Source organism: Dama dama, chromosome 11 (genome assembly GCF_033118175.1).
Source record: "Dama dama isolate Ldn47 chromosome 11, ASM3311817v1, whole genome shotgun sequence".
Taxonomy (NCBI): domain Eukaryota; kingdom Metazoa; phylum Chordata; class Mammalia; order Artiodactyla; family Cervidae; genus Dama; species Dama dama.
In genome coordinates, this window is record NC_083691.1 from 11,664,718 (window position 1) to 11,688,377 (window position 23,660).

The following is a 23,660-nucleotide window of genomic DNA, read 5'->3' on the forward strand; positions in this document are numbered from 1 at the left end:
GGTTTGATTCCTGGGTTGGGACGATCCCCTGGAGAAGGGAAAGGCTACCCACTCCAGTATTCTGGCCTGGAGAATTCCATGGACTGTATAGTCCATGGGGTTGCAAAGAGTCAGACACGACTGAGCAACTTTCACTTAGGATTCTTCCAGGCCTAGAGGGGATGATATTGGGGTGTTCATGGAAGTGAGCCCTAAGGGGGTGCAGATTGGTGATTTTGGCTCTCAAGTATCTTCATTTGCCTTGACTGAATCTCTATCAGATACTGTTATAGTGTCATGAGATTTTTGTATTGGGCTCCCCCCACCAAAAGGGCTAATAAAGGGAGGCAGAGGTCCTCAAGAGTAGGGCAGAGCAGAGCCACTAAATGGGTCCCATGAAGCCCCCAGGTGGCTTTCCTGTGGGGATGTGGTCTCCTTAAAGGTCTAAGGGGAGAGGAAGGGCCTCCACCAAGAACCATGTTGGGGAAGTGGCTGGTGTGACAGAGGGTCTATGGCTCCCTTAAGGAACTTATTGGAAGGTGTGGGGTTTTCAAAGAAAAAACTTGTCTTTTCATGGAGGCCTGAGTGAGAGACAGTTTACCTCTAAGCCAGAGCCACTGGGTGGGAGCACTCCGCAAGACAGGAATGGTAGCTTGAGGGTCTCTATGGGATAAACATCACTTTTTGGGGGGTTGCAGGTGTTGGTTTCTACAGGAGAACAGTGGGAGGGAAGGTCTTTAGGGGCCATCACCCGGAAGGCACCACGCACCGAGCTCCTGACGCGCGGTTCCCCTCTAACCCCTCCGCCCTCACGCGCCCCGCCTCCCATGAACCGACTACAGTTCCCGGCAGCCCCCGCGGGCGGCGGCGGCGGCGGCGGCGGCGGCGCGGGCGGGAGGGGGTGGCGGTGTGAGAGGCGGAGGGGGAGGCGCGCGCCGGGTACGCGCGCCGGCGACCATGGCGTTCGCCCGGCTGAAGCGAGTGCATTAACCCCGGGAGGCGGCGGCGGCGGGGGAGCGAGACTCGAGCGGGCGGGCTCAGCCTGAGGGAAGGGAGGAAGGGGCGGGGAGAGCGCCGGAGGGAGGCCGGTCGGCCGCAGGCGGGCGGGCAGCGCAGCGCAGCGCCGAACGGGGCCCGCGGGCCCATGAGGAGGCCGGGGGACCATGGGCTCCAGGATCAAGTGAGTGTGGTCGGCCTGGGCGGAGCCGGGCCGGGCGAGGGGCGGCGAGGCCGGGCAAGGGCTGCAGGCCTCGGGCCGCGCGGGGGACTTGTTGCCGGGACCCCAGGGGCGCCCCGCGTGCTGGCGTCATGCGGGGAGGGGGACTGTTGCCATGACGATCCAGGGAGGCGCGGGGGCGGGGTGCGCGCGGGGTGGAAGGGCGCCGGTGGTCAGGTGTCCCCTCCTCACCTGAGGGCGGGAACAGCTGATTATAAGGTGGCCTCCTCCCCGGGGCTACAGAGAGCCTCTGAAAATGGTCACACAACTGTTGGGGGGAGGGCGAGAAATCTCCAGAAGCAACTCCCCAAATGGGTGTTTGGAGCGCCCCTGAGAGTTGGGCAGTCCTGAGGCGGCAGCTTGGCTGCTTAAGGCCTATGGTGGGGGCGGCGGGGGTGGGGGAGCGGTTCATAAAAGTCGTGAAAGGTTTTCAGAGGGAGGGGCCCCTCAAGGACTTAAGGTCTGGATGACCTGGGGAGGAAGAAGGCCCTTTTCTCTCTCTTCCTGTCTCCCCCTCCTACCTATGCAAGTCTCCCCACAGCAAGGCCAGAGGCTGTGAGGGAAGATACCCCTGTGCTGTAACCGAGCACCTGATCTTGGTAATTGTTGGAAAGGTTTTGTAATCCAATCTGGCAAATTCCTTCAGTCATTCATTCATCTGGAGTCCCTGGTGAGGGGTTAGTTTTCTGGGGAAAATGTTGATACATCTGACTTCAGAACCCATTGAAACACTGTTGCCTTCTTTCTAGACGTAGAAGTTGACTTTGGAAAGTGCAACTTTTTTGCGGTCTCTGTTGGGTGTGTTGCTTCGGACTGTATCTCCGCTCCCAGTCAGGTCTTTTCGGCCTCTCCCTTCCTCAGTTCCAGAACACGAGATGCCTTATCTCTAATCACTAACAAATGTTAACTTTTTCTCTATGAGTAATAGAATTGTTTAAGGGCACTTAAAAACAAAGTTAACAGTGCAGACTTTTCCTTAAAACAGCTTTCAAAGAATACTTTAAACCTGCTTACAAGAAAGTCTGAAGAATGTGTTTACTTCAGCATTTTGAGAATTTTGCTAGGGAAGTTTGAAAGGGGAAGGGCCTTAAGGGCGAAATCTAGTAATTATTCAAGTACTGCATGTCTTGTTCAGTCGGTGTCCATGCAGTGTGACCTTTGGCCAGCCTTGTAGTCCCCTGACTCGTTTAGGTCTCCATTCACCAGATGCATCTAACAGATTGCAGCAGCCCTGAGACTAGAAAAGTTTGCTTATTATGATAATAAAAATGGAAGAGTTGGATGAGTACACTGGTAATTCTTGATTTTTGTGGAAATGAGGCAGGGAAAGAAGCATGCTCCAAATAGGCTTAAGAAGCTTGGGAGGTAAAAAGACCCGTAGTGAAGCACTGGGATTAAAGAGGCACTCCAAGTTTAGCTCCTGCTTCCAAGCAAGAGTTGTAAACTTGGATTTCAATAGCACTTAAAAACACTTTACAGAAGCCACCTTAGAGTTGCAGGGTATCCTTGTGAGGATGCTTGCCCTTCTTGTTACAGAGTAGTTCAGAAACTTGCCAAATATGAGGCATGTCAGTGTCAGACTCAGCATGAAAATCCAAGTGGAAGTTCAGATGACTGGGCATCAGGTCTGTCTTGCTCTTGAACATTGCAGGTTGACAAAAACATTTCTCCACAGTGTTTTGTGGAACCCATCTCTCTCTATCTGAGTGCTTGGGCAAGAGAACTTATGCGTGAAATTCTATTAGGTGTGAAATTAGTATAAAGAATAATAGCCTTCTTGATATTGAAACTAGATTGGTTGGTGGTAAAAACTTAGACATGGGAAATATGTTAGTTTCACCTGTGAGGTAGGCTGAAAGAGAATATGAAGAGAGAAATTATGAAAAGTAGTTCTGATTTATGATGACTGTCGGCTATGAAGCTTCTGCCTATAAGTAGAAACGAGGATGGACAAGTGGTGAGGAAATGGTTTTCTTAGGTGTCTCTCTAGTTTTTGGAGGAAACAGGGCTTTGGTTACTATTGACCATCGATTCCATCCAGACAGGAAATAACAGACTGAGCTCAAGATATTCACCTGGCTGAGGTGAAGCCTGAGTGTGCAGGCTGCATTGTGTAGGACAGTCTTGGGGGTGGAGGAAGAGAGCTTGGGGGCCCCTCCAGGCAGGCTCCCTGTGCTTTTTCCTCATCTCTGATACTGTGTGGTCGGTCCAGTCAGGCTAAAAATATGGAATCAGATTTGGATTTAGATTCCACTTTTGTCTGCTGACTATGAAACTTTGTACAGATAACATCTTTCTCCCTCAGTTACCCTGAGGGTAAAATGAGGAAGGCTGTGTATTACAGAGTCATAATGAGCAATAAATATAGTATCAACATGACTGCTGGACCCATATTAAAAACTCAGTAATTGTTAGTTTCTTTTATACTTTTTTCTATCAAAAGACTAAGAAGACTGCTTTGTTTTATACCAGAAATGTCAGAGCTGTGTGTTTCAGGTGATGGAGAAGAAGGGTTTTGAAGATCTAGGTATTAGACTTCGAACATGCAGAACAGGACTCAGCAGTCTCTCATTAAAACAAGAAAGTTGATTGAAAACAATACTGTGTGTAATTATGAAGCTGGTGTCTGTTATATGATTATTAAAGCAGGTGAGTTGCTAGGCACACGTGTTGAGATTTAGTGCTTGATCAGACTTTCAAGTTAAGGTGGTGGAGCGTAATCTCTGTGTCAGGTATAGTAGTAATGCTTTATGTGAACCATTTCATCAAATCCTCACAACTGCCCAATGATGTAGGTACTATTAGCCATTTTTTAAATGAGAGAATTGGGGTTTGTAGACCTTAGATTGGATGCCAGCCCTGATGCCAGTTCTCTGCACCTACCTCTCTTCAGCCTAGGCCAGGTGTCCTTCATCTGTGCACCCTTTCCCCTACCTAGGTCAGCTATCCTTCGTCTGTTTCTATGACCCCCCTCCATATTTATCACTGTCACAACACTAACTTTAGTTCCTTGTGTGTCTCCTATACTAAGCCCAACGTAAACTTTGTTGAGAGCAGGGACTTTCTTATTTGTTTTGAGTTCCTTGTGTCAGACCCAGTACCTAATACATCAGGTTGTTCAGGAAGAGTTTATGGAATGCATTTATGAAATATGTTGGGATCTGAATTATGATCCTAGCTAAAGGCTCCTAGATGAATGTAGAGTTAAAAAGTAACAGTTTGCAATTTGAGCTCTTGAGGAGGAAGGCTGTTTATAAGCTTTTAAGCTGAATTGTCCTGGTCTAGGCAGCAATTTCTTATTTTTTCTGAAGAATGTTTATAGTTCATCCTCATTTTAGTAAAGGAACCTTGATTTGCCTCAGATATTCACTTGGATGAAAGGAAAGGTCACCGGTGTACAGGTAGCATTCTGAGAAGCTCCTAACCTTAAACCTGAGCAGACATTTATTTATCTAGAGAGATAAAAGGAGCAACAGTAACTGGCAACCTTCGACAGGTATCTTTAAATCTTATTTAGTGTTTGAGTGATCCCAGTGGACTGGAATGTGGTTAATACAAAGCAATTTAACTGATAATGTAGACACACAGCAGGAAACTGTGGCAGTTTTAATATTGTTTGTGGTGACATCCTAGAAATTGTTTCCAGGCACCAAGGGCAGGAAGTGGATTGTAAGTAATCGAAGGAAGTACTCTAAGTGAGTTTGAAGAAGCCCGACATTTATGGGCTTGGAGAAAAGCATACTCAAAGATTTGAAGGCATTGGGTCAGAACAGGACAGCCGATTCGGCTTTGTGGTGGTGGTTATTCTTCATTAGCCTGTATACCTGTCTTCTGTCCCTGTCAGACCATGACCTTTTTGAGGTTGGTAACCAAGAAATTTATCCATTCATTCATTTACTTACTATCTCACTAAGAAGAGTGTCACACACTTGTTATATTCATCATTGTTATTATAATTGGTGGAAGTACTATGTTATGTGCCTGGTAGCAAACCCCGGGAGTTAATGATGGACAGGGAAGCCTGGCGTGCTGCAGTCCATGGGGTCGCAAAGACATGACTGAGCAACTGAACTGAGTGAGGGAGAGGGGTTTCCCCAGTGGCTCAGAGGTAAATAATCTGCCTACAGTGCAGGAGATGCAGGAGCCACGGGTTCAGTTCCCAGGTTGGGAAGATACCCTGGAGGAGGAAATGGTGACCCACTCCAGTATTCTTGCCTGGCGAATCCCATGGACAGAGGAGCCCGGCTTGCTACATTCCATAGGGTCACAAAGAGTTGGACACGACTGAGTGACACTTACTGTGGAGGTGATTTTTCAGTTGATAAGTCATTAGTCATGTAAAGAGACTCACAAGACTGCATTCCAGACAGAGAGGAGCATATGCCCACCTTGAGGCAAGAAAACCTTGGGCATTATCAGGAGCTGATAGTGGGTTTAGGTAGTGACTGGTGGCAGGGAGGCTGGGGCCCTGAGCAGGGCCTACCTGTAGGCTGCAGTAATCTGCAAACAACTTTATTAAGATATAATTCACATAAAGCTTATTCTTTTATAGTATATAATTAAATGGTTTTCAGTATACTTACAAATACCACTATCCAAGTCCCAGAACATTTTCATCACTCCAGAAAGAAACTCCATATACATTAGTGGTCACTTCCTGTTCCCCCCAAACCCTCTTAGCCCTAGGCAATCACTGATCTATTTATAGTTGCTATGGATTTGTCAATTTTAGGCATGACCATATAAATGGAATCATATATAATTCTTTGTCTTTCATTAAACATAATGGTTCCCAAGTTTATCCATATTATATGTGAATATTCCATTACTTTTTGTTGTTGAATAATATTTCATTGTATGGATAAATGTCTGGATAAATTCATCCATTCATCAGTTGTTAGGTATTTGGGTTGTTTCCACTTTTTCACTGTTATGAATAATGTTGCTGTGAACATTTTGTGTGGACATATGTTTTCATTTCTCTTGGGTATATACCTGGGAGTGGAATTGCTAGATCATATTGTAACTCTTTTTAAGGAACTGTTAAACTGTTTTCCAAAGCAGTTGCACCACTTTGTGTAAAGTAGTGTCTCATTGTGGTTATGATTTGGCCCTCAAGAATTGTATAGAAAACGAAAGATCAGAGTAGACCAAAATAGGTTTCTCAGAAGAGGGTGAAACTGGAACTGAAAGAAAAGTGAGATTTGGAGAAGGGAGGGGGGATTTCTGGAGGAAGAACAGGGGAAGTTATATGACTGGAAAGTGGGGATAAGCCCATCATTGTTTTCTGATACAGAGAATCAGCTTTGGCTTTTTAAGACTGCTCTGCTCTGGGCTTTATTTGAACAGCCTGTTAAAGGATTCCATTACCAAAATGCACCACAGACTGGCTTCTTTGTGTAGCACAGCTGACATATCTTCCTTCTGTGGGATAAGAGTAGGAGTTGAAATGTGACTTCCTCTCCAGGGCCCTCTAACACTTCTTCTCTTTCCTCTCTCCACCACGGTGCTCCCCTTTCAGTCTCCATAGGAGAGAGTACACAGACTGGTGGTGGTGGAACAAAAGTCTTGCTAGAGGGGCTTCCCTGGTGGTCCAGTGCTTAAGACTTTGCCTTCCAGTGCAGGGGGTGCAGGTTTGATTCCTGGTTGGGGAGCTTTTCCACATGCCTTATGGCCAAAAATCCCAAACATGAAACAGAAGCAGGATTGTAACAGGTGCAATAAAGACTTATACAAATGTTACACATTAAAAAAAAAAAAAAAAACTTTAAAAAGTCTTGCTAGAGACTGAGTTCTCCATTATTAGCACCCAGAGGTAGTCCCTTGAATTTTCATGACTTTTCTGGAAAACGTTTTGCTGCAACTCCATTATTCTAGTCTGAGCCATTGCCATCAACTTGGAGGGGTTTGCACAGCAGACAGGAAGGTTAAAACAGGCAAAGTATTGCTGTAGGAAAAAGTTTTTTTTCCAGACTGTTAAATTTGTGTGTAAGGGCCCAGCTGAAATTCCTTTTGTGGCCAAAAACCCCACAAAAGGGTTTTAAACTTTTTTTTTTGAAACTTTTTATTTTGTTTTGGGGTACAATGTGATACTTTCAGGTGAACAGTGAAGGTACTCAGCCATAGATACACATGTATCCATTCTCCCAAACTCCCCTCCCATCCAGGCTGCCATGTAACTTTAAGCAGAGTTCCCTGTGCTATATAGTAGGTCCTTGTTGGTTATTCATTTTAGATATAGCAGAGTGTACACGTCCATCCCAAACTCCCTAACTATTTCTTTCCTCTGTCCTTCTCACTGGCAACCATAAGTTTGTTCTCTAAGTCTGTGAGTGTCTTTCTGTTTTGTAAGTTCATCTGTATCATTTCTTTTTAGAATCCACATATAAGGTGTGTCATACAATATTTCTCCAGCTGGAATTCTTATTGTGAGTTGCAAAGTTTGGTCTTTTACCTCGCTCTAGCGGGAACTAATCTCTGGATTTGAAATATCCTTTTTGGTTAAAAGGATTTTGTTGAGAAATGGAAAGATAAACAATGAAGAAAAATAAACCAAAGGAAACAAAATAAAGTTGGCCCTACTTTAGTTGGGATCCATATCCATTCTTTCCAAGTGTTTTGGACTTGAAAAGGAACCAAATAAAGGAAATAAGAAAACATATGCATTATATCCCCAAAGGGATAGGTTATATCCGCAAAGTTCACTTGTAATTAATTTGGTTATGACATTTAGAATGTATTTTTCTCCTAGAGATACTGTTGTATACATTAAGCATAAGGACATTCCAGATGAATTGTGTTTTTAAAAGACATAGGGAGATTACAGGTGTAGCTGAAATGCAGAATACGTGCATAAAGATTATAGGTGATAAAGTTGAAAAAGCAGGTTTGTGCCACTGCGACCTGATGCTATTGAAGGATTGAGTTGGGAATGTAATATGATCAGATTTGGGTTTTTAGGAATATTACTTTGGCAGCAGTAGTTTAGAACAGCAATATCTCAGTCTTGTGCAGCATGATCCACTGTGGTGTGAAAAGAACATGTTAGAATCTATATTTGTTTCTATATCAACTTCAAAGGGCTTCTCTGCTAGCTCAGTTGGTAAAGAATCCACCTGCAATGCAGGAGACCCGGGTTTGATTCCTGGGTCCTGAAGATCTGCTGGAGAAGGGATAGGCTACGCGTTCCTGTATTCTTGGGCTTCCCTTGTGGCTTAGCTGGTAAAGAATATGCCTGCAAGGTGGTAGACCTGGATTTGGTCCCGGGTTGGGAAGGTCCCCTGCAGAAGGGAAAGGTTATCCACTCCAGTATTCTGGCCTGGAGAATTAAACTGTATAGTCCATGGGGTCGCAAAGAGTCAGACACGACTGAGTGACTTTCAGTTTCACTTTCTTTGACTTTCATAACTTTGAAAATTTCTGTTTCTGTGTTTTCTAATAATATACTATAGATTTGTATAGTAAGGCATTCTTATAATTTATAAAAATACATAGATGTATGCTCAAGTTTTTTTACCCATAGGGAAGAATTCATGGAAAAAAATTGGAGAACCCTGGTTTATAGAACTGTGTTTAGTTTATATGGCAGAAGATCAAGGCCTGAAGTGAGGTTTTAGTTTTTGAAAGAAAAAGGACAACTTTGAGAGAGATTTTAGGTAGAATTGACAAGACTTGGTGACAAGTTACAAGAGGCGAGAGAAGAATCAAAGATGACTTGCCAGGGTTAGCAAAGTTATAAATGAGTGTTTGGAAGGTGAGCACTGGTTATATAATATGTTTGCTTTTCTGAGGAAAAGTGAAAAGTTATAATTGGGAGAAGGCATTTTAGTCTGTGGTGAGAAAAAAAGAAATCTTTAAGGGTGCCAGAGTGAATGCATGTGCTCGGTTAGATGAGTAAGACTTCAAGTGGGCTTGCCCGAGTTGCTGAGGGGAAATCTGTCCACATTAGGTTTTAGGAAGAGAGAAAAAATAAACTTTTGAATTTACTTTAGCTACAGGAAAGGTTTCAGGGATGTTGCATTGATCTCGCCTAGGCTGTGTGAATAAATAGGAGGAAGGAAACCAATCTTGGTAAAGATACTGTTTCATTCCAAGTATATAGTTACTGTACTCCAGGGCCTGATAGGAGTGAGGGCAGTGTGGGCCTCGGAGACCCTCGGTTTGAGTTCCCACAAGCACTCACAATCACCATCTGAGTTCTAAGTTTCCGAGCCTCAGATTTTTTAATTTATGAAAGGAAGCTAATAAATCTACCTTTAGAGTTGTCCTGAGGATTATATACCCACTCCAGTATTCTTGCCTGGAGAATTCCATGGACAGAGCCTGGTGGGCTAGTCTCCCTGGTGTCTCAAAGAGTCAAACACGACTAGACGACTAACACTTTCAGCAGAAAAATAGCTGTTTAGTTAGCTGTTTGGTAAACGTCCTGTAGTCGCTAAGTCATATCTGTTTCTTGCAACCCCATGGACTGTAGCCCACTAGACAGCTCTGTCCATGGGATTTCCCAGGTAAGAAAACTGCAGTGGGTTGCCATTTTCTTCTCCAGGGCATCTCCTCGACCGAGGGATCCAACCCAAGTCTCCTGCATTAGCAGGCAGATCCTTTATCACTGAGCCACCTGATGGCAGCCCTCATTAATATTGTTTGGAGTGAATGGGACATACTTGTCTGAGCAATCTGAAGTTAAAAAAAAATTCTCAAAGCAGGTGTTCCTTTTTATAGCTTTTTTTTTTTTTTTTTTTAAGACTAAGTATTTGCTTTTTCTTTGAGTGTGTTAGGATGATGTGTTGTATATTTTACTGAATTTATTTGAAGGTTTGTGATCCTGGTATATGCAAAGCGCTAGTCCTCTTACTGGTTGGGAGAAAAACTTTTAAGTCTACTCAGAGACAAGATGAGCATACAAATAATTAAAATTATAACATTTAAGAATATTTTGTGCCTCCTCTCTCATCAGTAATTGAAAATTTTATTCAGTTTTAGAAAAGATTTACTCCATTTATGTTCATCTATTTAGATGGTATCACTGTTCACTTCTACTCTTTTAAATATAACTTCATTCCTTTTTTTCTGAATACTTAAAATTATTTATCATTTTTTATTTTGGAAAAATTGAAACATTATGAAAGCAGAGAGAATAGTGTAATGAGTCCCCAAATGCCCATCACTTAGTTTCAGCACTTATTAATTTATGGCTTTCTTAGTTCCATTTATAGATAACTGACCATAACTCTTCTCTGCCTTCTAGTCCTTGATTATTTTGAAGCAAATTATGTCTGGCTAGCTCTTTTTGATCCATTAATTTATTAGAGGTTATAAAATGATTTTACTTTCATCATTTCTTCTTAATATTAACTAGAATACTTCTGTAAATAAAAACTGCATATCAACTATTTGGTCACCCTGAGGTGCAGTTCATATGGGAAAGGCATAATAAATATTTGATTCATTTTGTTCATTTTTCAAACTGTTTTCTAGCATTTTCCCAGGGTGACTGATTTTTTTCTTTCTGAGTATCACTTTAAACACATAATAATAGATTTAAACCTGTTTGTTATATTTCACTTTACTGTAGTTATCCTCATGGATGTTAATTTGCCCTATTTTTGTCTAGTGGAAGCTTCTTCAGGTTAACGTCTAGAGTCCTTTTGACAGAATCCCAGTAGTTTTTAATAGCTCCCTTGTCTTTTGGTGTGATGACCTAGATGTTCCAGGTTCATCTTGTACGTTTCCTGCTCCAGACCTGTTTTCTGCTGTTTCTCTAAGGAGTCTTGCTTCTTTTTGGTGGGAGGTGGTGTTAGAGATTTCAGTCTAGGTTTTAGAACTTTTTTTTTTTCCTACTGGTCAGTCATTATTTCTAGGCTCCTCCAGGGATCGGAACTAGAAAGTTGTGTGTGTGTATGTGTGTATTTTTAAGGTAAACTATATCACATGTTCATATTGATATTTACAACTCAAGACTAATGCATTTTAACTTAACCTCATTATTCTTACATCTGAATCTCTTATCACTCATGTCAAAAGTTCTGATTTCCAATGATGCCAGCAGAAGTACTCTTTTTGCTTTATCCCACCATATCCACGAAACTCTACAGCAATACCAACATTACCAACAGTATATACTGAAGACAGGTGTGTTTTTTCAATTTGGTGATTCTTTTTGTCCTTAGAATATATGTGGACTAGGATTGTAGAGTCAATTTACTGTTGTGAAACCACTAGAAATGATTTCTTTCTCAGTGGTTGTGTTACCAACTCAATTCTTAGTTGTTTTTTTTACTTTTGATCTTTTGGGATTGCTTTTAAAAAATAATTTTGTTTTATAATTACATAAAATACTTCCATGGTTTCAGAGCCAAATCTGCAAAAAAGGTATATTCAGAAAAGTCTAATGTCTATCCTCCACACATCACCCTGTTTCTTCCCTCTGTAGGTTGCTAGTTAAAAAAAATTTTTTTTTTTAATTTTGTTAGAAAAAAGGTAAATACATCAATATATTCCCTCCCCTCAACAACTCTCAGACAAATTATAGTATTCTATGTACACTTTTTTCTCTTTTACTTTTCTCATTTTATTCCCTGTCAAGAGTTAACTTTTAATAGTATATAGAGGTCATTCTCATTTCTCTGTAGGGACAGCATAGTACTCCAGTGGATGGATGGTCATGGGTTTTTCAACCAGTCTCACGCTGATGCTCATTTAGGTTGCTCCCAGTGCTATTATAAATGATGCTGTAATAAATAGTCTTGTGTATGTCCCTTTTTGTATTTCTCCCATTGTATCATTGGGATAGATTTTTAGAAGTGGTATTGCTGGGTCAAGGAGTAAATTTATATGTAATGTTACTTTAGTAAAATTATAAAAGAACTTCTCTGGTGGTCCAGTAGCTGAGACTCTTTGCTGCCAGTGCAGGGGGCCTGGGTTCGATCTGTGGTCAAGGAACCAGATCCCAAATGCCATAAACTAAGAGTTCACATGCTGCAACTAAAAAGATCCCACATTCTGCACCTAAGACCAAATAAATAAATATTAAAAAAAATTGTAAAGTAGTATAATAAAACTTTAGTAAAAAGTGTCAAATTCTCCTCCACACAGATTGAGCCATTTCGTATTCCCACATATGATAGTGCCTTGTTGCCTTACAGCTTCACCAACAGAATGTGTTTGTCAAACTTTAAAAATTATTTTAGTCAGAGCTCTTAATGTGTGTGATAACAAATCAAATTGTTTGTAATAGCTCATGATGAAGAGTAATAATTCTTTACCCTACACTGCACTTCTTCAGAAACAGCCTCTATTAACTGATTTTTAGTTCTTCTGTTGGTTAACCTATAACACTCAGATAAATCTCTATCTCTTAATTAAATTAACTTTAGACAGTATTTGTTGACACTCTGAAATGGAAGATGATGGGTACCTTTATAATATGTCTCTCTTCCTCTTCTGCTGTTATATATGTATCTATATTTCTAATTTTTATAATGATTGTATTTTAATGTAGTATAGTTTTTATTCCATTAATTTTCAATAGTGTCTTTTGACGCCCACTTTCTAAGGGAAAGATAGCTCATTTTAGTTCTGATCCATGACCAGGACCAAGTTTTCCATTATTTATCTTTAGGTTAACTCTAAAGATTGTGTTATGAATATTTAAATATTGTTTAGCATAGGCCATGTAGGGTGCTAGAATAACATTTTCTTTTTTTTTGGTGCATTGTCATGATCTCATTTGACATAGAATGTTCTTAACATCAAGGTCATATAACCTTTTATAATCCACTGAATTTAAAGTTATGCTAAATTTGTTTTGTATCTGGCTATGTGTATGTATTTTACATTTACATGTACAAAATAGCTCGAGGACAACAGCCTTGTGTAAAGAGCAGCCCAAGACATCACATGAGTAAGCTTCCATCCTCCTATTGGCAACCTGAAACCTCTACTTGCAGCCTTTGTGAGGGCTAGGGCACCTTTGGGAGCCTGAGCCTTGGCTTTTGACTTTGACCTTGCGGTAGCCCCAGATCAGCAGAGCAGTGTCACTGCTAAAGCTTGTCTCCCAAGCTTTTAGGACTGATGCCTTTCAGGATCTTGAGCCTGTTAAAGGCTTTGATGGCCTTTGTCTTATTGGTGTGCATCTTCTTTAGAGCATTCTTGTGTTTCTTGAAAAAGTTCAAGATCCTTAGGAACTTAGGTTCCTCCTCCTTAAAAAAAAGTCATTGTGATTAGGGTTTATTGATGCCATTTTGTAATTGGTTATGTGTGATGTGGTTCTTGGACTTGGCCGTATGTGCTGCACTGCTGCTGGCAGCCCAGAAAGTAAGACTGGGAAAGAGTCATATTTGAATTTTGATTTAAAAAAAATCGTCCTCCTTCCCCAAGTTTTTAAATTCCTTTTTTCCCTCTCTTGCATTACTTCACCATATCGTTAATTTTTTCCAAACTTGCAGTCATACTTGCAGTTTTATTGGGGCTCTTTTTTTTTTTTTCCTTTTTCCTGATGGTTTCTTCCTAACTTCCTGTTGATCTGTATAAAGTCAGCTATGTTGTTATAATCTTGGAATATCCCTTCACCACTCCCCTACTTCATTATTTCCTGGCCCCTGTGTTATTTTGTTTTCTAGAGGACAGATTTAAGTTTTTATAGGAGGGAATCACACAAGTGGACTTGCGAAAAGTGTGCATCTGAGTTCTTGCAAGTCTTTTCATGTCTGAAAAAAGTCTGCTTTTTCACACTTGATTGATGGTTTGTATGGTCATAGAGTTCTAGGTTGGAAAATTTTCCTGCAGAGCTTTGAAGTTTATTTTCCCACTGTCTTTTAACTGGCTCGCTATGACACTGCTCCGGAAGGGGAAGACGGCACTCTGCCTTCATATTGTCAGATTGAGGTATATGACTAGGTTTCATGTTCAGTCTGCATTGACACCTAGGGTGCAGAATTCCCTTTTACTGCAGGGCTGAGGTGGGAGTTCTGGTTCCCAGGAGGCCTCCACCAGTATTTCCCTGGCTGGGTGCAGTGGTGCCTTGTTGCTGCTCCCGCTATGGCCTCGATTACTGCCATGTGAGTATGGAGGTCCAGGCTTTCCACCGTCTCCACTGAAACCTTGCGAGAGTCCTTGCTGCTGTGCAGTGGGTGTAAGGAAAGCCCTGGTTCCCTGCGTTGACTTTCTCTGACACCACACTGGCAGGGGGTGGGTGGATGGGATACTTCAGCACAGCCTGGCAAAGGTAGAAATCTAAGTTGCTTCCCTATGTGTCCTTTGCTGACTCGAGTGAGGGTGGGACCATACAGGTTTTTCTGTGGTGTTTGGCTGTATTGTTTGGTAGTTATTTCCTGAAAGTTTTCTGACTTGTTAGGTGGCCCCTTCTTAGGCCCTTCAGTTAGAGCTGACTTTTGTTGGAATTTTTTTTTTTTTTTTTTTTTTTGGTCTTCATCAGTTGGTGTTTCAGGTTGCCAGTTGCTATCGTCATGAATGGCTGTTCAGTTTTATCAAATACATTTTTTGCATCTACTGAGATGATTTTTTGATCCCTTTCAACCCCCTTTTTTAATGAAGTGAACTACATTTATTTTCAAATATGTAACTTTGCATTCCTGGGATATACCTGTTTGGTCATGATATCCTTTTTATACGTATTGCTGGATTCAGTTAACTAGTATTTTATTTTTTTGTTTGCATATGTAGTCATAAGAGATTTTGACTATAATTTTTCTTTTTTGTAATGTTCTTGTTAGATTTTGGTATCAAGATTATGCTGGCTTTATGAGAAAGAGGACTGTCTTAAAAAACTGTTAAAGAAATGGTATTTTTTTTTTTTTAGTGTAAAAAGTTATCAGTGGTTACTGATTTTTGGATAAGCAAGGGAAGTCTCTATTGAATTTAAGGAAATTAGGTATTACTCATAAGTAATGAGAAATGAGAACAGGAAAATGCTTATTTGTGTTTCCCTGTAATATCAGGGGATAGATAATCCCTCGCTTCCACCTTCCACATTCATACTCACTCCCCCTTCTCTGTTATATACACAGATATTATTTTATTTTTTTGATCAATTCAAGTTCTGGCCATCATGATGTTTTATCTCTTAGTATTTTAGCCTATATCTCCTAAGAATGAATATATTCTTCTATAAAACCACAATTCTTTTACCACCATGAAGAGATTTTGCATTCATACAATAATATATCTAACATAAAATTTATATTTAAATTCTTCCAGTTCCAATACTGTCTTTCGCAGCCTTTCATTTCTGAGTCTGAGTCCAGCTAGGGCTCATATATTGTATTTAGCTGTCATGTCTCTAGTGCCCTTTCATCTAAGACAGTTCTTCTACTTTCTCTTTTTCTTCTTTTCTCTGACATTGACTTTTTAAAGAATCCTGACCATTGTTTTCTTTAAAAGTCCTCCATTTGGGATCTGTTTTTTTTTGGGGGGGGGGGGAATCTGTTTTAATGTTAAAAGTTCATGTTTAAACATTTTGGCAGGAATACCACATACCATAGGTAATGTGTCTAATACCATGCTCTTTTATTCTTCTTGGAAGTCACTCCTTTTCCTTCATCCTTATTTAAAAGGCTCTCATTTGTTGTCTTTTTATCTTCTTTTTCTCTCCCTTGTTTCTGTTTTGTTGAAGTCATGTTTCTGCTCTATTAAAATATGCCACTTTCCTGAAATATGTTAATCTTTTTCAGAAGTATATTTGTTCTCCAAGAGATGATGTTCTCTTTCTATTTGCAATATTTATAATAGGTGTTCTATTTTCCATATGCCTTTGAGCAAGGTGGACTGTATCTAGTTTTGCTGTTTGCCACAGGTGGGATGGATGGGGTACCATGAGTACTGTTCTTTATGCCCACAGCTGACAGTGAGATCCTTTCTCAGGTCTGCAGTTGAAGAACTGGTTCATGTTCATTGTTCTCAGTTGAATTCTAGAGACTAGCAGGTGTTTGCACTAGTGAGGTAGAATTTTATTCCCTTACTGCCTGATACTCTCATACTTTCAACTGATAACATGCAAAAGAACTAAAATTCCCAGAGTGTATTCCATTAGAGTTATTTTTGTCTCTGTTCTCACTGTATTTTTTGTGTATCATTATTATAACCAATATAACTACTTTAAAAAGAAAGTCAAGATATCAGGTAGCTCCCCCTGCCTATTACAGTGTGTGCATGTGTGTGTGTGAGTGATCCATGAGTATAACAATCAGGATTGAAGGGTAAAGTGGCTGAAGGTGGGAAGAAAAATTAACCTGTTATATTAAAAGAGAGATAATGAGGGCTGATACTAGGATGTTTCCTTTTATTTTGCATCACATATGCCTTTATTTTTAGTAGTTCAGATATCAATGAGAATTGTCAAGGCATAGTATCAGAAGATCAGAAAGTCTTCATGACCAGATGGATTATGACTGCAGAATTTGTAGCCTGGGTAACTGAGAGAAAAAGGTGGCAGAGCTAGCATTAAAAATAAGGAAATTGAGATGTTTCTGGGGAAATGAATCATTGGTTTGATTGATTTGGGTTATATTGAGTGAGGTTACTATCTGTGGGGAGCTCTCCAAGGGCAGTTAAAATTTGGACCTGAAGGTCATAAGAAACTATATCTTTAGGTATAGTCTGGGAGTCAGTTACAGAGTCACAAGTACTGAGAACGAAAGAAATTTCATGAATCTAGTGGGTGGATGGAGGGTAGGAGGGAAGGAAAGATCAGTAAGATGCTAGGGACGTCTCACATCCTAAATCCAGACATCAGCTTGTTGATTCATGCGCTTGTCTCTGTCTGCACTGCTATCCTCTCTTGGTCCCGGCCACCGTTCTCTCTTACCTTAATGACTGTAACTTCTCTTGACCGACGCTTTCTACCACTCTTGTCTCTCTCCAGTTCAATCAGTATCCAAAGTAAGTCTTCCAAAGGGCAAATCTGATTATGTCAGTTCACTGCTGAAAATCCTTTGGTTGCTTCCTGTGTTTTCAGATTAAAATCCACACACCTCACATGACTTAAAAAACCCTTTGAGATCTTGACTCTGCTTATTAATATAAAAATAATGACTAACATTAACTGAATTCTTTTGAACATTAGTATTTACTCTAAGTACTTTACATTTGTTAAGTCATTAAATCTTCACACTTAATCTTTGAATTTATTAATACCTTCATTAACAGCCTGGTGGAGTAGGTACTTCTATGATCCCCATCTTGCAGATGAAAAAGACTTCCAATATCCGAAAGTCACAGAGTTAACAAGTGGGAAGCTAATAACTTTGCATTCAGTATATTTATTTTTCACCATAATCATACAAGATAAGAATTGTTAGTACCCCCTTTTACTAATAAAGTGGGGCTTCCCGGGTGGCTCAGACAGTAAAGAATCTGCCTGCAATGCAGGAGACCTAGATTTGAGCCCTGGGTTGGGAAGATTCCCTGGAGAAGGGAATGGTTACCCACTCCACTATTCTTGCCTGGAGAACTCCATAGACAGAGGAGGCTGAAGGGCTACAGTCCATGGAGTCGCAAAGAGTTGGACACTGCTGAGTGACTAACAGTTTCACTTTCAAAGTCAAAGATGCTGTTTGCCCAGAACACATGGGTTATGAGTAGTGGAGCTGGATTTGGAGCCTATATATATATATATATATATATATATATATATATGACTCTGAGTGTCCCCTTTCCTCCAATATTGTCTGACCCCAGCCTCATCCATAGCACTCCTCACTTCCTACTTCTGAGCGCACATGCACATAGCATGGGTTAACTTTTAATCATTCTTCAGGTTTTAGCTCAAATAGAACTCTGGAAAAAAACTCTGAGCATCCCCATTACTCTTTCTGCTACACTTGGAGGAACTCTGCCCATCAGCCTTGGCCGTGACTCTTCTTCGAATGTCTTCCTGTAGCCTGCAAACTTCATGAAGTGCTGGGACAGTCTTGCTCACTATTACACCTTGAGTGACTTGTACAGTGTGTGGCACACAGTTAATAAATACTAAATAATTAAATGAAAGTTTAACCTAACACAGAAGTTTAGTGTTGACTGTACTTCATTCATAAAATAGTAGTCTTTTTATATATTTAACTTTCAACTATTTATGTTTGTGATGGTTCCAAATAACTGATAATCCCTTAACCATGTGGCTTTGGCAAATCCCCTTGGGATTATAAATTTTTACACTTGTGTGTATTTTTCTTAGGCTAAGATTGTTATGCTTTATCCCTAGAGTAAATTCTGATTATTACCAGAAAAAGACAATTCAGAATATGCTGATTTAACTGGAGGGTGCATCCTGGGGGTCTCACTTGCTGTGACTAGTATATAATGTTAGTCTTTCTGACACTGATCAATGAAAGTTGTTTCTACTCTGCCTGTAAGCTGGTTATTCTTTTTGGTGCTAGAGAATAGGCAGTCATAGGCTAGAATTAAGGAGGAAGAAATTTATAGAGTGTTCGGATGGCCCATTTCTTAATCTTTTCTCAGCCAAATTGGTCTGACATTTCCCACCTTGTTTTGTCTTCCTCATAGGAAAAGTTCCATATTGCACAGGAGAGAACAATTAGCAGGGATATGAGTTGCACATTATTAGTTCAGTGGTTCTCAAACATGTTCAGGTGATGGAGTACCTCCAAATCATGGTATTCCAAGGAATACTGTGAAATATTTATATATTAAATTTCAAACTACACTTTTCTTTCCTAAATCAGATACCACTTTATATTATTTTTTAGAATAGATAGGGAATAGCAGGTGAGAGAGGTTTAAAAAAAATTTACAGTAGAAAAACTTAAAATTATATTACTTTAGCTTTTTCATCCATATTGGGAAAAGGCCACATTTGACACCTTAGTGTATTTTCCAAAACACCAGTGTTTCAGGTAACATAGTTGGAGAACCACTAAATTCATTGAGTTTGGGAAGTGAGGAGAAGCTGAAGTGAAAGACGATAATATCAGTGTTTTCCAGTTTGGGAGCATCAACGTGCCATTGAAAGGAATTGGTGTGTCAGAAGGGAGAACTGGCATTGAGGTCAAGAATGATGAATTGGGTTGAGTATAAACTAATGATAGGCTGAAGAGAAATATATAGTAGGCATTCAGAAGACAGGCTTAGTGCCTGTCACAGAGTAAGGCCCTCAATAAATGTTGGATGCCACTATTACCAGAAAGAAAGAGTAGAGATTTGGAAATCATTGGCATGGATAAGAAAGGTGAAGTTGTTTTCAAACTGAATATATTAAAACAAGGTTCAAGGTTTGAACTTAGGAGAAAAGAAGAGACATAGGTAAGCAATGTAGAATGCTGTTGGGAGGTCAGTGGAAAATAGGAATCCGGCAAAGATGATTTGAATTAATGGTGGGTTATGAATGTCCTTTGAGAAGATACTCTCAATTTGGTATTGCATTTATTTATTCATCCAAGGCAGAAATCTGGGAGTTTTTTCCATTCCTCACATATTACTTGTCCCTCCAATCTGTTGATAAAGTGCTGTCAAACTTCTTGAGTAGGACAGAAAAACAAACTATATATGAATAATTGAGAAATTGGACTTCATCAAATTTAAAATCTTTCGCTTATCAAAAGACACTCTTTAAGCAAATGAAAAGACAAGCCAGACTTCTCAAAACTCACACATTTGATCAGTTCTTCCTATTTCCATTGCTGCCTTCATATAAAACATTGTCTAACATATTTATATATAAACTCAGTATACAGAATCTTACAACTCAGTTTGACACAATCCAGTAGAAAAAAATGAGCAAAAGATTTGAACAGACATGTTATCAAAGAAGGATATCAAAGAAGATATACAGATGAATAAACTTATGAAAAATGCTTAGCATTAATCATTAGGAAAACGCAAATTAAAACAATATTGAGAAAGCCCCCAAACAGTCAATAGAATGGCTGACAGTATCAAGTGTTGATGGGGATTTGGGCCAGTTGGAGCCCTCATACATTTTGATCGACTCAGAGGTGAGTCTTGAAGTTCAAAGCCAACTTTATTGGTCATTTTTCTGAGCTTTCCTCTCTTCTGTCTCTCCAGTTCCCTAGGGCTCCCTTTTTGTTCTGCTGGTCAAAAAGGTGGGGTTTTATTAACCCTGTCCTGCTGTGCTCTTCCTATAAGTGCACCTATAGTCTAGACCTTGTAGTGGGAGGACTGAGAGATTTAATTGCATTAATTGGGTTTGGTGAATGTGTGTCTATTGTCTGTTCTGTTGTCTATTGTGTCAATTTTCAGCTATTTTCTGACCCAGTACTAAGCAAAGAGGAGAACCTGAGAAGGTAAATAGAGTGTTAAAACCAGTTTTCTAATACCTGCTATTTGTTATAACCCATTCTTTTCCCCTCTTGAATACTGACTAGTTTTATATTTTCTGTGTCTATCTTCTGTGTCTTTTGCTTTCTTGTAAAATATTTTTTCTCTTAATACCACTCTATATAATTTTGTATATTGACAAATTCTCTTTGGTTGTATCTTTTCTGCTTCTAAGCCATGCGTTGTGTTATTCTTTTATTTTGAGAATTTTTTTGTTCTTTTTCAATTTTGCTTGATCATGTCATAGTTTCTTACTCTTTATTAATTTGTCACTTATTTCTTTAAACTTATCATTTAAGCTTATCCAGACTTATCATTCAAGTATCTGAAGTCTCTGGAAGTCTTATTCTGCCATCTTTTATTTCTGAAGTTCTTATAGGCTTGTTTTCCTGAGGGTTTTCTAATTTTTGCCCGTGAGTTCATAATTCCTGGAACTTTGTGTGAAAATTATTTTGAGGCCAAGGTTGAAGTGAATTTTTCCAGAGAAGATTATGTAATTCTCTTTGTTAGTGTCCTGTGGCCACTTTTAGTTGGTGACCATTTTAACTTAAATTCCAGGGTTGAGGGTTTTTGACCATTCTGTAGCAATCCCTGTGAGAGCCAGCTTGTGGTTGAACTTGCAGAAAGATTTTCCTTTCTTTCTTAATGCCAAGTTTTGAGACTAGTGGTTTTCACTATAGTTCCTGCATGTGTTCCTGAATGTATGGATGGGTATCTTATCTTGATCACCTTTGTAGTTCTACTTTAAATTATTAGGGAAGGGTATCTATTACACTTTCCAACTTAGGTTAAATCTTAGTTTTGTATTGCATTCCTTGAGACCTGTTAAACTGGGAGAATGAAGCTTGCATGGGTCTATGTGAATGCCTTCAAGGAGGAAGCTAGTTTGTGTGTTTTGATTGCCTTCTTGGGTTTCAGTCTTCACTTAGTTTTTCTTCTGAATCTTCCTTATTTTCTTGTAAGCTCATCACTGTGTTTATTTGAGAATATGAAAAAAAAAATCCATTATTTATACTTGTTTTCAGTGAAAGTTCAGAAAGGTACTTATCTTGTTGGAAATGAAATTTGCAGCTGCAGTTTTTCCAAGTTTTAATCAGATTTAGTTGCTTATTTTTCAAATTTTATATGAACATTCATACCTCTGTACTCTGTGCAGCCTCTTCCCCTTGATTAAAAATCTCTTTCCTCCCCCAGCTAGCTAAATCCTGTTCATTCTGCAGCGTTCACTTCAGGTTCTACCTCTTTATGATGCTTCTCTTGAATGCTCTAACTCAGTTCAGTTCAGTCGCTCAGTCATGTCCGACTCTTTGCGACCCCATGAATCACAGCACACCAGGCCTCCCTGTCCATCACCAACTCCCGGAGTTTACTCAAACTCATGCCCATCGAGTCAGTGATGCCATCCAGCCATCTCATCTTCTGTCGTCCCCTTCCCCTCCTGCCCCCAATCCCTCCCAGCATCAGGGTCTTTTCCAATGAGTCAACTCTTCGCATGAGGTGGCCAAAGTACTAGAGTTTCAGCTTCAGCATCAGTCCTTCCAGTGAACAGCCAGGACTTATCTCCTTTAGGATGGACTGGTTGGATCTTCTTGCAGTCCAAAGGACTCTCAAGAGTCTTCTCCAACACCACAGTTCAAAAGCATCAGTTATTCGGCGCTCAGCTTTCTTCACAGTCCAACTCTCACATCCATACATGACCACTGGAAAAACCATAGCCTTGACTAGACGGACCTTTGTTTGCCAAGTAATGTCTCTTTTTTAATATGCTATCTAGCTTGGTCATAACTTTCCTTCCGAGGAGTAAGTGTCTTTTAGTTTCATGGCTGCAGTCACCATCTGCAGTGATTTTGGAGCCCCCCAAAATAAAGTCTGTCACTCTTCCCATTGTTTCCCCATCTATTTCCCATGAGGTGATGGGACCAGATGCCATGATCTTAGTTTTCTGAATGTTGAGCTTTAAGCCAACTTTTTCACTCTCCTCTTTCACTTTCATCAAGAGGCTTTTTAGTTCCTCTTCACTCTCTGCCTTAAGGGTGGTGTCATCTGCATATCTGAGGTTATTGATATTTCTCCCGGCAATCTCGATTCCAGCTTGTGCTTCTTCCAGCCCAGTGTTTCTCATGATGTACTCTGCATATAAGTTAAATAAGCAGGGTGACAATATACAGCCTTGATGTACTCCTTTTCCTATTTGGAACCAGTCTGTTGTTCCATGTCCAGTTCTAACTGTTGCTTCCTGACCTGCATACAGGTTTCTCAAGAGGCAGGTCAGGTGGTCTGGTATTCCCACCTCTTTCAGAATTTTCCACAGTTTATTGTGATCCACACAGTCAAAGGCTTTGGCATAGTCAATAAAGCAGAAATAGATGTTTTTCTGGAACTCTCTTGCTTTTTTGATAATCCAGTGGATATTGGCAATTTGATCTCTGGTTCTTCTGCCTTTTCTAAAACCAGCTTGAATACCTGGAAGTTCACGGTTCATGTATTGCTGAAGCCTGACTTGGAGAATTTTGAACATTACTTTACTAGCGTGTGAGATGAGTGCAATTGTGTGGTAGTTTGAGCATTCTTTGGGATTGCCTTTCTTAGGGATTGGAATGAAAACTGACCTTTTCCAGTCCTGTGGCCACTGCTGAGTTTTCCAAATTTGCTGACATATTGAGTGCAGCACTTTCACAGCATCATCTTTCAGGATTTGAAATAGCTCAACTGGAATTTCATCACCTCCACTAGCTTTGTTCATAGTGATGCTTTCTAAGGCCCGCTTGACTTCACATTCCAGGATGTCTGGCTCTAGGTGAGTGATCACACCATTGTGATTATCTGGGTCGTGAAGATCTTTTTTGTACAGTTCTTCTGTGTATTCTTGCCACCTCTTCTTATATCTTCTGCTTCTGTTAGGTGTATACCATCTGGTATGGAGTTAGGTCCATACCGTGCTCTAACTCAGCAGTTCCCAAATATTTGGAATGTTTTTATCAATAAAAATTTAAAAACCAGTTTTGTGGAACTACATAAAAATGATCCTCTCACCAATATTTTTGAAAACAAATTATATTTTTACATCAAGAAAGCAGGACGAACATGATGTTAGATTAGGGACAGCTTTAAAAATTGAAGGCTGTCTATGGAAAATACATTGTACTGTCCCATT

General features: G+C 40.1%; 1 protein-coding gene across 4 annotated transcripts in view; it reads left to right on the top strand.

The window, feature by feature from the left end:
* The first annotated feature begins 922 nt into the window (after positions 1-922).
* The window catches only part of DENND1A (DENN domain containing 1A), a 523,573-nt gene continuing 500,835 nt past the window's right edge, over positions 923-23,660 (top strand). Inside the window, exon 1 of one of the 4 annotated variants that reach the window (XM_061154694.1) lies at positions 923-1,159. In XM_061154694.1, coding sequence (XP_061010677.1) covers positions 1,143-1,159 — 17 coding nt within the window. In that variant the 5' untranslated portion in view covers positions 923-1,142. The remainder of the gene's footprint in view (positions 1,160-23,660) is intronic. The other 3 variants (XM_061154689.1, XM_061154693.1, XM_061154692.1) reach the window with 3 other exon arrangements.